Genomic DNA, 13276 nt, shown 5'->3' with positions numbered 1-13276 from the left:
ACAACTGTGTTTAGCATCAACCACTTCCATTAAAGATGTCATTAGTTTTAATAACTGTTTTAAGTATGCAATTTTAGTATAACTGTTATTCTGTCATCAACTTTTTTTACAGAAGTTATTGACGTGACATGATGATTGTGTCACCGACTAATAACTATATGACACTAATATGGTGTAACGATTTGACAATTTATCACGTGTTAGGGTGACATTCACTTGACATTCACTCATAGACTAACGTGACACTAGTGAAGATTGAATATAAGGGTGAGGAACATTATTGATTTAAGAAAAAAAAAATCGGTTGTTTGTATTAAAGTAACAACGGAAAAGGAAATGAATTGAAAAAATAAATAAAAGTTTCACTACAGTAGTTATTACTTATAGTGGTCTAAAGCATAAAACTAAACCGTGATTAAAGCATAAAAATCGTGGTCTAAAGTTTAGGCAATAGTTTTTAGCCGTGGTCGAGGTGAGTGTGACCGTTTGTAATAGGTCACGGTTTTTATAAAAACAACAATTTTAAAATCGTTGTATAAAATCTTTATAACAACCACAATTTTAAAAGTGTTGTTGAAAGTATTGACAAAAACAACAATACATTTTTTTAATTTTAGAGGAATTATTCATACAAAAGTTCATGATGAAAAAAATAAATATTGAAGGATAATGTGTATTGAAATAGAAGTGACCAACAAGAAATCTCATATGGATGTGTTCAAACTACATAGTCAAAAAAATTGTCTTAAAGTATAATGATAACAATCAAGTCTTCAAAATGAAAACTACAAACTTAGTTAAAAAAAAAAATATAGTGTATTGTTTCTTTACTACATATAATAAGTTCATTCTTCTTCAAGATTGTTTTCACATTCTTTATTGCTTTCAAGCTGCAAAAAAATACATAAATATATACTAATTAAATCTAATTCAAACAAAATAAATATAGTAACTACCAAAATATAATTGTATAAATAATCAATAACATGTCTTAATCAAATCCATTAAGCTTTGGTGTAACACTAGACAATTGCATGTATATGTTTACAACACAAAATCAAGAGCACCACATAATCCAATTCATATCACTAAACTTATTAGCATAAAGTGATCCTTCCCCCACCGAATACACACAGCCTGAACATGATCCAGAACAACAATCCCCTTTGGATTGAAAATATCCTTTACTCTTCAATGGTCTGCAACGCCTCTTGCGTTATCCCTATCTTTGTCATATTAAAAAAAGAACATAACTCGTTATACTAAAACATAGGGTTTCAACAGACGATACAAGAAAGTGTTCATCAACCAAAAAAGAATGCTAAAACGAACCAATCATAAAAAAAATTACAGATGAAACCTTTGCTCCTAAATTACATTATGTGAAAGGAAACCTTTGTCCCCAAATTAAACTCAACTAACATGAAAGATTAAATGAAAGTAATGAAACCAAACAAAATCAAACAAACCTAACCAAAACAAAATTCAATCAAACCAAAAATTGAAACCCTAAGAGAGAGTACCTGAAGTGAGTGAAAATGTCCACTAATGTTCAATGAGGATAGAGTGCAATATACCTGATTGACGAAAATGAGAACGTACAGTCTAGGTGAGAAGTGGGGAGTAACACGCAGTGAGGAAAAACACCTAGTGAGAAGGTATGAAGTGAAGAAGAACGTCACAGTGACAAGTGAGGGAGAACGTGGTGAGAAGGTGAAAAGTGAGGGAGAATGAGTGGTGAGAAGTTCGTAATAGCGCATAGTGAGAAGTGAAAGGCCTGTGAGGTGCATTTTTTCAGTCACGAGAGAGGGAAGAAGAAAAGAATTCCCACAAAAAATTGAATTTTGTTTATATTTTATTTTAATCTAACAGGCCACGTGTAAATAATCGTGGCTTAAAGTGTTAACGCTTTTATAATCGTGGCCTAAAGTACCAACGCTTTTATGGCCGTGGTTTCTTATATATTTTAAGCCACTTTGATAAAATTGTGGTCTATACTACATTTAGCCAACACTTTTATACTCGTGGCCTATTTTAGCGTTATCTAAAGTAAAAAATGTTGTAGTGGTAGATGCCTAAATTTTTTAATTCTCTCTGTCCTACTTGAAACAATTTTCTATAGCCACAATTAAGAAAATGATGCCTTACTGCTAATTGGTGTCTTTATTGTATATATATATTTTTTTTTTGCAGTTGGTTAGGGGAATAATTGTCCATTTTGAAAAGGGAGGAAAGCAATGTAAGTAAGGTTTAATAAGTTCTATTCTACATGATGCTGCTAAGAATTTTCCTTTCCAGTCGTAAGAGAGTTTTCCACTTAATTAAAGTTGGATCTAGACAATTTTATGTTGTTAATAAGAGATTCAGCAAAACCTAAAGATTGCCAGAGTCCAATACAGAGCCTCCATCTTTAACCCTCAGTAATGAACTGGAATAAAGATAATTCAGTTTTTTATCATACAAAGAAGAGAAGTAACTTTTTTATGTGTCAAAAGCAGGCATGGAAGACCTCCTTTTTGCCACTCTCAAAATGTTTGCGGACTCTCTCAACACACTGAGAAACGCTTCATGCATAGTCGCAGGATACCGCTTGTTGGTTGCCTCTTTAACAAAGAACACTCTTCCATTCCAAACACTCTCTGCAAGAATGTCATAATCAACTCCTGAAAACCCAACAACAACATAAGAATAAGATCCATATGCAAAGTGATCCTTCCCCCACCAAATACACACAGCCTAAACAGGATCTGGAACAACAATCCCCTTTGATTGAAAATATCCTTACTCTTCAATGGTCTGCAATGCCTCTTGCCTTATCCCTATCTTTGTCATATTAAAAAAAGAACATAACTCATTATACTAAAACATAGGGTTTCAATAGACGATACAAGAAAGTGTTCATCAACCAAAAAAGAATGTTAAAACGAATCAATCATAAAAAAAAAATACAGATGAAACCTTTGCTCCTAAATTACATTATGTGAAAGGAAACCTTTGTCCCCAAATTAAACTCAATGAACGTGAAAGATTAAATGAAAGTAATGAAACCAAACAAAATCAAACAAATCTAACCAAAACAAAATTCAATCAAACCAAAAATTGAAACCCTAAGAGAGAGTACCTGAAGTGAGTGAAAATGTTCACTAATGTTCAATGAGGATAAAGTGCAATATACCTGATTGACGAAAATGAGAACGTACAGTCCAGGTGAGAAGTGGGGAGTAACACGCAGTGAGAAGGTTAGAAGTGAGGAAAAACGCCTGGTGAGAAGGTATGAAGTGAAGAAGAACGCCACAATGACAAGTGAGGGAGAACATGGTGAGAAGGTGAAAAGTGAGGGAGAATGAGCAGTGAGAAGTTGAGAAGTTCGTAATAGTGCACAGTGAGAAGTGAGAGGCTTGTGAGGTGCATTTTTTCAGTCACAAGAGAGGGAAGAAGAAAAGAATTCCCGCAAAAAATTGAATTTTGTTTATATTTTATTTTAGTTTTTTTTAATCTAAAAGGCCACAGTAAATAACCGTGGCCTAAAGTATCAACGTTTTTATGGTCATGCTTTCTTATATATTTTAAGCCACTTTGATAAAATCGTGATCTATACTACGTTTAGCTAACACTTTTATACTCGTGGCCTATTTTAGTGTTGTCTAAAGTAAAAAATGTTATAATGTTTGTGAGTTATATGATAGGTGTGATTAAATTTTAATTTTTTTAATTGATAAAAAAAATAAGATTACAAATTTGTTCTTGTACTTAAAAATAATGAAAATATATTATTTATTTATTTGTACATTTTAGTTTGTTGTAATTAAAACATTGTTTTCGATGTTTTCAAAGAACTAATTCTGAAAAAATACAATAATTCATAATCGAATATTTATGAACCATAATTGATTAACATTTACAAACCAAATAATTGGTTAACACACGAACACATTAGTCATAATTGATTATCAATGCATACATAATCGGTTATAACACACAATGTAAAATCCATTACTCCTCCTCCACATTCAATTATGCTTACATTTATGCGTTCCTCTTCTATTGACTAACACCACACCACCTCAACAACGACCATATCCATAGATTTGAACACTACAAAACCAGTTTTAGCCAGTTACACACACCACCACTACCCTTCTTCAATAAGGACCTCACACATGAAGAAATCACACAAAGACCTCACACAGCAAAGAAGAGTGCATCACCAACGAAAACAAGAGTGAGAACTCAATACACACCCATAACTATTTAATGCAATTTTCAAACTCCATCTACCCTTAGCTACCCATGGTTAAGGAATCACTATATTTTCTCCATGAATCTTGATGTGCATGCGCCTAACAATGAAAAGCAAGTTCTCATGCATAGATAAAACAAGGTTAATTTTGTTCTTTACGTATCCATTTGTCACTTTGTTCTTGTTTCTCACAATGTGAAAGAGACTATGATATTTCACAATCCACATTTTTTTTTCACCTTCATTTTGTTGCACTTTAGCTTAAGCAAATACATTGAAGGAAACACACTCACTACAAGAAAATCATGAAATAGAAACCAATTTTTAGAGACCAAAATAATTAGTTGCAATAGTAACTAAATTAGAGACCATTTTAGAAACTAAAAGAAAAATTGGTTTCTAAATTTATATCTAATTAGCAACCAAGATTTTAACTACCAATTATTTAGTTTTTAAATTTGGTCTCTAAAACCTTGGTTGCTAATTAGATACCAATTTAGAAACTATTTAACAATAATATAAACTAATTTAGAAACCAATTTTTCTTTTAGTTTCTAAAATGGTCTCTAATTTATTTACTATTGCAACTAATTATTTTGATCTCTAAAAATTGGTTTCTATTTCATGATTTTCTTGTAGTGACTATAATATATTAACAAAAATTACAATTATAATTCTTTTCACAATTGTATAATTGTGATTTTTATGAACCAAAATTGAATAATTAATTTTCTCTATTTTTTATTTTCTTTATACCTTTGCATTCAATTTGTTTAAAATTATTAATTGATTTGTAAATTAAAATAATATTCATTAACAAATAAATAACAGTGAAATAAAAAATTAACAGATAAAACAAAAATAGAAATTATTATGATTTGATCACGTATTAAATATCATATGTACTTTACATATTCTATTAAATTTCTAAGTTAGTTTAATTTATATTGACTTTTTTTGACAAATTAAATCATCATATATACTGAATAAAGTTGTATATAAATATAAATTATCATCATTGTATTAACCTAAGAGAGCCAGTTTAGACAAAAAAAATTTCTGTAAATTGTTTTGGAAGAAAAGTATTAAAAAAAATTATAATCTAAAATTTGCTTATGTACGCGTTAAAAAAAGTTAAAAAATTATTAAAAATTCTACAAATTATTCTGTGTATTTATTTTGTAGGAATTACTATTTTTTTTTTAATTATTTATATCTCATATATAAATCCTTATGGAAAGACTTAACATACCCTAAATATACATAAAAGAATCTAGGATACAATAGTTAAAAAAAAAAAACTCTCTCGTCAAATTCTATTCTTGAAATGATTCCACAGTGTTATTACTTTTAAACAACTAGCTTAATACTTTTACAAGTTTTTTTATTAAGAATGAAATCTTGTAAGAATTTACATATTTAGAATTTGTTTTGTTTACATTTCAATTTTTATATTTAAAAAAGAATTAATACTTAAGAACTTAATTTGATTATTAAATTTTTTTTACCGTTAAGACATCATACATCAGCTTCTTCCAATGATTTTGTTATAAAAACATAATTCTTAAAATTAATATCAGTCTTCAGATTTATCATTATAAGCTATATATTCTTGCTGATAAATAAAAAATTAAAATTAGAAGCTCTTCTTAGATACTTCTCTTTGCTTTTTTGTGAGACTGATGTGTCAAATGGATGAAGAAATATTTGCTTCACTTGCATCAGCGGATAAGAAGAGATGTGTACTGGAACTATGTACCACATACATATCTACACGGACATACATATTTACACGGATACACGATACCAACATTCACATACCTATAATTTCTAAAATATAAGATATATATTATATAATTATTAATTATATAAATTGATAATAAAGATTTATGTTAATAATTATGTTTTATATTATTTTTTGGAAAAAAAATGTGTTTTATGACTGATTCGTTTCTTATTTTTATAATTATAATAAAAATTGATACAATAAGTTTAAATTTTTAGAAAATTAATATATTTTTTTAAAAAAAAATATGTTAGAATCGTGTTAAAATTGTCAGAAATCAAATAAATATTTTTTTGAATTAAACACTTCATATATACATATCCTACGAGTGTTATACGAGTGTCAGTGTCGGATAGGTGTATTCGACACTGACACGCCATTTGAGATAAGTGTCTGAACTTCATACGTATGGAACGAATTATGATATTTTTTTCTTTTTATCACAAATGCAACATGTAAATTAAAAAAATACAAATTTTGTTATTAAAAAATAAATACTTTAAAATTCAATTTATCCATAAATTAATTATGGTATTTTTATAATTTATATTAATCTTATAAGAGTTCTTATAAATTTGTAAATAAATTTTAGATATCTTTGTTTTAAAGAATGTTCTTTAAATATATCCAATAATACATGCGATTGTAATGAATTATAAATGTTGTTTGTCGTAATAAGAATAATAATAATAAATGAAATTATTTGACTTTTGACTTAATTTAAGTAAGTTTACTTTTTGATTTAAATTGATTTGTTCCTTAGTATCCAAAGAGAGGAGATTCTTTGGAGAGGAGAGTGGAGAACGGCACGCAGCTCTATTGTCTGCCAGCTAATCCTGTTGGACTCTTTATGTCCATTGCTCTTCCTCCCTCACCCTTTCACTTTTCCACACCAGAGAATGTCTCTACTTATACTCTCCCACACTGCTTTTCAATTATTAACATTACCTTTTTCATTATTTCCATTCATTCATTTTATTATTTAAATCATCTCCCTTCTTTTATATTTTTATTAAAAAAATAGTTATCAATAATGGTAAAATACGATAAAATTAGGAAAATAAGAAAAAACTTTCATCATTTTAACCAACATAGAACACTTTTTGGTGTGAAGTACAACGCATTGGTTGCTTTAGATTCAAACTTTCGTAAAAAAGTAAAGAGTTTCATGTGGGTAAAAAAAGTTGAATACAAGGTAGGAAAAAAGTTATTGACACGTGATAATAAAATATATAATTCATATTCTTTTGTCTGTTACCTTTAATTGAATTGAAAATAGCATGATTTGAATTTAAGTTGAGAAGGAAAATGAATTTGAAATGAATAAATGAGAGAGAGAGAGAGAGAGATATGAACGTTGTGTTGTTGTAGGGGTTGCATGCCATGCCAGGCTGACAGAAGAAGAAGATGAGAAGAGGGCCCACCTCTGCTCTGTCTACCCATTATATCATTACCCTTCACATGTTACTCTGTCCCACACCTCACTCTCTTTTTCTTCTCTTTTTTTAATCCCAAAATGCCCTTCTCTTATCCACACCACACTCTTCTCTCCTCCTTATAACCTACCAACCCAACCCAACCTCCACTCTCCTTCTTCTTCATCTTCTTCTTCTTTATCTTATTCTTCTTCTTCATTTGTTCCTCTTCCTTCACCAACACCACCACAATGTCCAAGGAAGTCAGCGAAGAGGGGCAGCAGAGGAAGGACTATGTAGACCCTCCACCAGCTCCTCTCCTCGACTTCGCCGAGATTAAGCTCTGGTCCTTCTACAGAGCCCTCATCGCCGAGTTCATCGCCACGCTCCTCTTCCTCTATGTCACCGTCGCCACCGTCATCGGCCACAAGAAGCAGACCGGCCCTTGCGACGGCGTTGGCCTTCTCGGCATAGCATGGGCCTTCGGTGGCATGATCTTCGTTCTCGTCTACTGCACCGCCGGCATTTCCGGTAAACGACTAACCCAACCCAACCCACCGCTTCCGTTTCTTTTTTGCTTGCAACAGTTTTTAACTTTTTGTCACAAAACATGACAGGTGGACACATAAACCCAGCGGTGACTTTTGGCCTGTTCCTGGCGCGCAAGGTCTCGCTCATCCGTGCGCTTTTCTACATTGTAGCGCAGTGCCTTGGTGCTATCAGCGGTGTTGGCTTGGTCAAGGCCTTCATGAAGCACCCCTACAACTCCCTCAGCGGCGGTGCTAACTCCGTCAATTCCGGCTACAGCAAAGGTACCGCTCTCGGGGCAGAGATCATCGGCACCTTTGTGCTTGTCTACACCGTTTTCTCTGCCACCGACCCCAAGAGAAGCGCGCGTGACTCTCACATCCCCGTATGTTCTCCTACACCCTCACTACTGCTGCATCTATGCCACTTTTAGTAATAAAAGTATATAAATAAATGAATGAATGTGTTGTGTTGTTGTGCAGGTGTTGGCCCCATTGCCTATTGGCTTCGCCGTTTTCATGGTTCACTTGGCTACCATACCCATTACTGGTACCGGGATAAACCCAGCTAGAAGCTTCGGAGCTGCTGTTATCTACAACGATGCCAAAGTTTGGGATGACCATGTAAGACTCTAGCTTGACGTGCGTGGATGCGTGGTTGTGCTGTTTTAAATTGTAACTGATGATAATGTGTGGTGTGTTTTGTTGCAGTGGATCTTTTGGGTTGGACCATTCGTGGGAGCATTGGCGGCGGCGGCGTACCACCAGTACATACTGAGAGCAGCGGCTATTAAGGCGTTGGGGTCGTTCCGGAGCAACCCTACCAACTAGTTGATGATGATGATGGAGAGACAGAGAGAGAGAGATAGTGTAGAGGAAGTTTAATTGGTGTTTGCATTCATGATTTGTTATTCGCTTGATGTGTGTGTATGTGATGATGATGATGACCCATTCGTCTTTTCTTTTGTAATTTACTTATTTATTTATTTTTATTATTGTTACTATTTATTTGGTTTGTTTGTAGTTTGGTTTCAGAGGAGAGATTATGACCGTTATTTAATTTTATATTTATATGCCACTTTTCTTTACCCCTCCTCGTCTTTTGCGACATAAATTTTTGTTGTCTTCTTCTTCTTCTTCCTTTTACCTCCTCGTCTTTTGCAACAACATTTCTCTCTAACGGTTATCCGCTACTGCTCGTCAAATGATTTATGTTTGCCAACGTGATTTACAGCATCCATGTCTTTTTCTATACCTGATTTGTGCAAAGAAAATTAGAGTTACCATTCAATTTTCAAACAGTTTAGTTGGCCCAGTATAATAAATCCATCTTATATATCCAAGAACGTAATGGAGTAATTTCATCGTAAAAGTTGTCATTTTGTGTAAAGTTTTTAAGGTATAATAAAGTTGTAAATGAAAAATTGTGTTGTATTTGATTTAAAGTGAATATGGTAAAGTTTGGGCATAGTAGGAAATTTAAATAAAAGTTTTATGAAATTAAAAAGTTGTGATGAAAACGTAATACATTGGTTAGCATTATGAAAGTGTGGGGCGGAAGAGTGAGATTAAAGTGGAGTGAATGGAAGGTTTGGAAAACCTAATGCCTATTCTTTTCATCAAATATTTTCACTTATTATTTTTCTCTGTTATTCTGGATTATCTATCTATCTATTAATCATTCTCTTATAATTGCCCAATCACTTAATTATTTATCTATATTTAACATGTCCCCTTCTTCACGTCTTAGTTTGGCCTGCCCTTGAGAAATTGAATTCTTCTATTGCATATACAAAGAGGATACACTATTTGTTAATTTCATTTGGTACCACTTTTTAATTAAATAATTGTACCCTTTAATAAATTAGAAGTAATTGAATATAAGTTTTCTTTATTTTAAAACAATTAAATAATTTCTCTTTCTAAAAATAATGGTTATATAATTTTTTAATACTATTTTCACAAAATTATTTATATTTTAAACTATATTATTATTTTCAATTAATTATTCATAAAAATAATAAATCTATACAAATATTAAAATTATATATATATAATTTAATCTAATAAAAATATGAATATATATTTACGGGCATATGTTTTGCTAGTAAAAATAATTAAGATTGAATAAAAAATTAGTCTAAACGGTCTCACAAACATCCCCTTCACAATGGAGAGTTGTGTAGTTTGTATGTGAGCGTATAATGATAGGTTGATAACTCCAAAAATTATATACAATCTTAATGTGATTGGATTAAAAAATAAATATATATAATAAAAGATAAATTTGTAATTAAATGATGGATGATGATATATTGACAATCCTATATTTTTAATACCATCACATTACCATCCTCAATATTATTATTTTAATATTTTTCATATCATTTAGTTACAAATTTATCTTTTATCATATATATTTATATATAAATAAACCGTTTCAAGAATTGTATATAAGTCTCATAATTATCAAAATATATATTTTTAAATAATATGAATAAATATTAAAATAATAGTATTGAGTCGGCATTTATCATACCTAATAAGAAAAGATTGTTCTTCATGCATTTATTCAGTAACCTATTCTACCTTTAAGCATTGCAAATTTGCAACTTATTAATATGCGTGCACCCCAAACGAATTTGTTCAACATAATAGTTCATCTACCAACGATTTGATAGGCAAATTGTCAACATTGGACTTGATAGATAGCATGTTTTTGGTCAGTTCTTCTGACTTGAGTTCGACCTCTCTCAAACGAGCTCTGATCTCAGGAATTCGTGCTTTGATATCAGCAACCTCTTGTTCTTTCTGAGCCAAACTTCCCAACTCTTGTTCTAGCTCCTCTTTTATTGTCTCCACTTCCTGCTGCTTATTAATCAGTTCAATATTTTCAGCTAATTCGTCGAGGGCACTACGCAACCATGCAACATGAAGTTGAGCAGATTCCACATCCTTAAGAAGGGCCAACAATTCTTTCACTTTGGAGTTGCTTAATTGAATTATTGAGGTGGAGTGTAGCTCTTGCACCACAAAGCATACACATTCAATGTAGTATGAACGCATCACAACTGATTCCAAGTGACAACTTGCTCCTATGTCCCCGTACCTGTCAAGGATAGACTGCAGGATCGAAACAAAACTTTCTTTTACTTTATATCTTCCAACTTGAAGACGGGGTTCTGAAGTCACTGACTCGCTCTCTCCTTCATCGTTTAAATTTTCTTCATTTCGAATACCAGAGAAACTGGAACCTACGGATCCACCGGCTGAAATATTAAGACCCAATTCTTGAGTGTCATCAACATGATGAGTTACTGGAACAACTTTATGAGAAGCTGTTTTTTCCTTGTGATTTGTTGGCATTGGGTCGGCAACATGATCCCTTGGTTGGTCTTTGAGATTGAAAGGCTGCAAAAAAAGCACATGCAAGACATGACATCAGTTTGTGTCGCTCTTTCTTAACTCAAAGATTGGAAGGCATGACGTGAGACAAAAGAGTGACCACTACCTTTACAACTGGATCATGTTTCTGTACAGAAATTGGCTCAGAGGGAACGTGCTCGTTTTTCACTGTCTCAGCCTTTTTCTTCTCAGAATACTGTGATATTGGTGATGAAGCATCAGATAGGTAAATTGCTCCAACTTTTGAGGCAGGAACGCTGTCAAGAACAGGGGGTTCTGGTTTAGAACCTAGCTTATTTTTCCTGTCTAACTTTAACGGAGGAGGGGCACCTACAAATGCAATTAGAATGGACAAGAATCAGAAACATATTTATTCATCGGCATGTGAGAGATCTTCATCAACCACCCGTTCATCAAGTCAAGGACCAACTTTTATACCTCTAAAACGACTCTAGTGCCTATACAACTAGTTTCATATTTTTCTGTCATATGAATTTTCTTATAAATGTGGATTACCCGAGTTAAATCAAACACACCATACATACACAATAACACATGTTACTACTTTAAATACTTTTTAAATTTACAAGAATTCAAATTAATAGAATTGTTTTTAGATAACTAGAATTAAATTTTATCATACTCACGTGAACTAACAGTATTTGTGAACTCAGCAATCTATTTATAAGTTTGTTTAACAGATAATATGAACATGAATCCTAATGTTTTGTCGAACAGTATGGCTACAGTAAATAAAATCCATGTTCTTAAGATGTTAATTGCATGATCGAAAGATGTCTAATTCTATCGCTATTTATTTAGCCTGATTTAGAGGCTAAGTTAAAACAGAGACGTTGTTTTGCATGAATTATAATTAAAAAGATTGGACCGAGATTGAATACAATAGAAGGGTACTGAAATTAAAAAATTCCTCATCAGGTTTGAACCTGAGATGAAAAGAGAGAGAAAGAGGGTACCTGAATCCGATAATCTTTTGTAACAGTTGTGATCACACTCGTGGTAAGGATTAGACGCTTTAGGACAACCTGAGTAAGTTCGTTTGTGTTGCTTATGAACCTTTTTCCCAAGCTCACCATCTGTCACACTTCGACCATAACCTTAGCAGCCATGCAAAACTAAATTTAACAGACGGAAATGGTTCCAAAATACATATACAGAATGAAGAGAGGAGAAAAGAACTAACCAGAATTAATCTTCTTTCTGTTGGTTTGGTTGGTGGCTTTGGAGCAAGCTTGGGTGCATTGATGGTAAGGATTAGAGAGATTAGCACAGTTAGATGATGCCATCTGCTGCTGTTTGATTCACCTCTTCTGTGCCGTGTAAGAATCACAAAACAATAATACGAACCATCTATTTATTCATTGCTCCATTCCTGATCAACTTCTGGACATTGTTTCTTTGACCAAATTAAATTCCATAATGACGTGTATTGATTTTTGAACATGTTCGGTTTGATCAAATTCTAAGACTTTGTTTTATATTGTGTCAAAGTCTTGTCTTCTAGACACTCGCGCGCCAACAACGACCATTTTTTATGGCTACGCATTGTAGAAAACTTTTTGACACAAAAACAGTTGCTGCATTATTTAATAGGACGGAATTCTGATATGCTACTTTAATAAATAATAATTGTAAAGCATTTAATTAAGTTATTTGTGTCAAAAGGGTTACCCATAAGTAAAAAAAGACACACATTAAAAAAACACGATTTGGCAATATAATTTAAATCAGAGAAGACATGTTTGATAAAGAAAAAAAAAACAGATAAAAAGAACGCGGGAACAAGATACCGTTCCCACGCCGCATGCAAACAGCTTCAAATGTGACTAATAATAAATTATCAATTTAATCTTAACAATTTTGTCCATCAAATTGATGATTA

The 13276-nt window shown here is 32.2% G+C and overlaps 2 protein-coding genes across 2 annotated transcripts; one reads left to right on the top strand and one right to left on the bottom strand.

The window, feature by feature from the left end:
- Positions 1-7497: 7497 nt before the first annotated feature.
- LOC137820322 (putative aquaporin PIP2-8) lies at positions 7498-9056 on the top strand. The gene is made up of 4 exons (XM_068624352.1): positions 7498-7972; positions 8059-8354; positions 8452-8592; positions 8680-9056. The coding sequence occupies exons 1-4, from the start codon at positions 7693-7695 to the stop codon at positions 8797-8799; spliced, it is 837 nt and encodes a 278-aa protein (XP_068480453.1). The 5' UTR covers positions 7498-7692; the 3' UTR covers positions 8800-9056.
- A 1369-nt stretch (positions 9057-10425) lies between these two features.
- LOC137822915 (uncharacterized) lies at positions 10426-12842 on the bottom strand. Its single transcript, XM_068627939.1, has 4 exons — positions 12578-12842; positions 12351-12491; positions 11480-11703; positions 10426-11379 (listed from the first exon to the last, which is right to left on the bottom strand). Exons 1-4 carry the CDS (start codon positions 12678-12680, stop codon positions 10615-10617), a joined length of 1233 nt encoding a protein of 410 aa, XP_068484040.1. The 5' UTR covers positions 12681-12842; the 3' UTR covers positions 10426-10614.
- Positions 12843-13276: the final 434 nt, after the last annotated feature.

This window comes from Phaseolus vulgaris, chromosome 9 (genome assembly GCF_051622355.1).
Source record: "Phaseolus vulgaris cultivar YP4 chromosome 9, ASM5162235v1, whole genome shotgun sequence".
In the NCBI taxonomy this organism is placed as follows: domain Eukaryota; kingdom Viridiplantae; phylum Streptophyta; class Magnoliopsida; order Fabales; family Fabaceae; genus Phaseolus; species Phaseolus vulgaris.
This window is presented reverse-complemented; position numbering and strand designations above follow the sequence as displayed.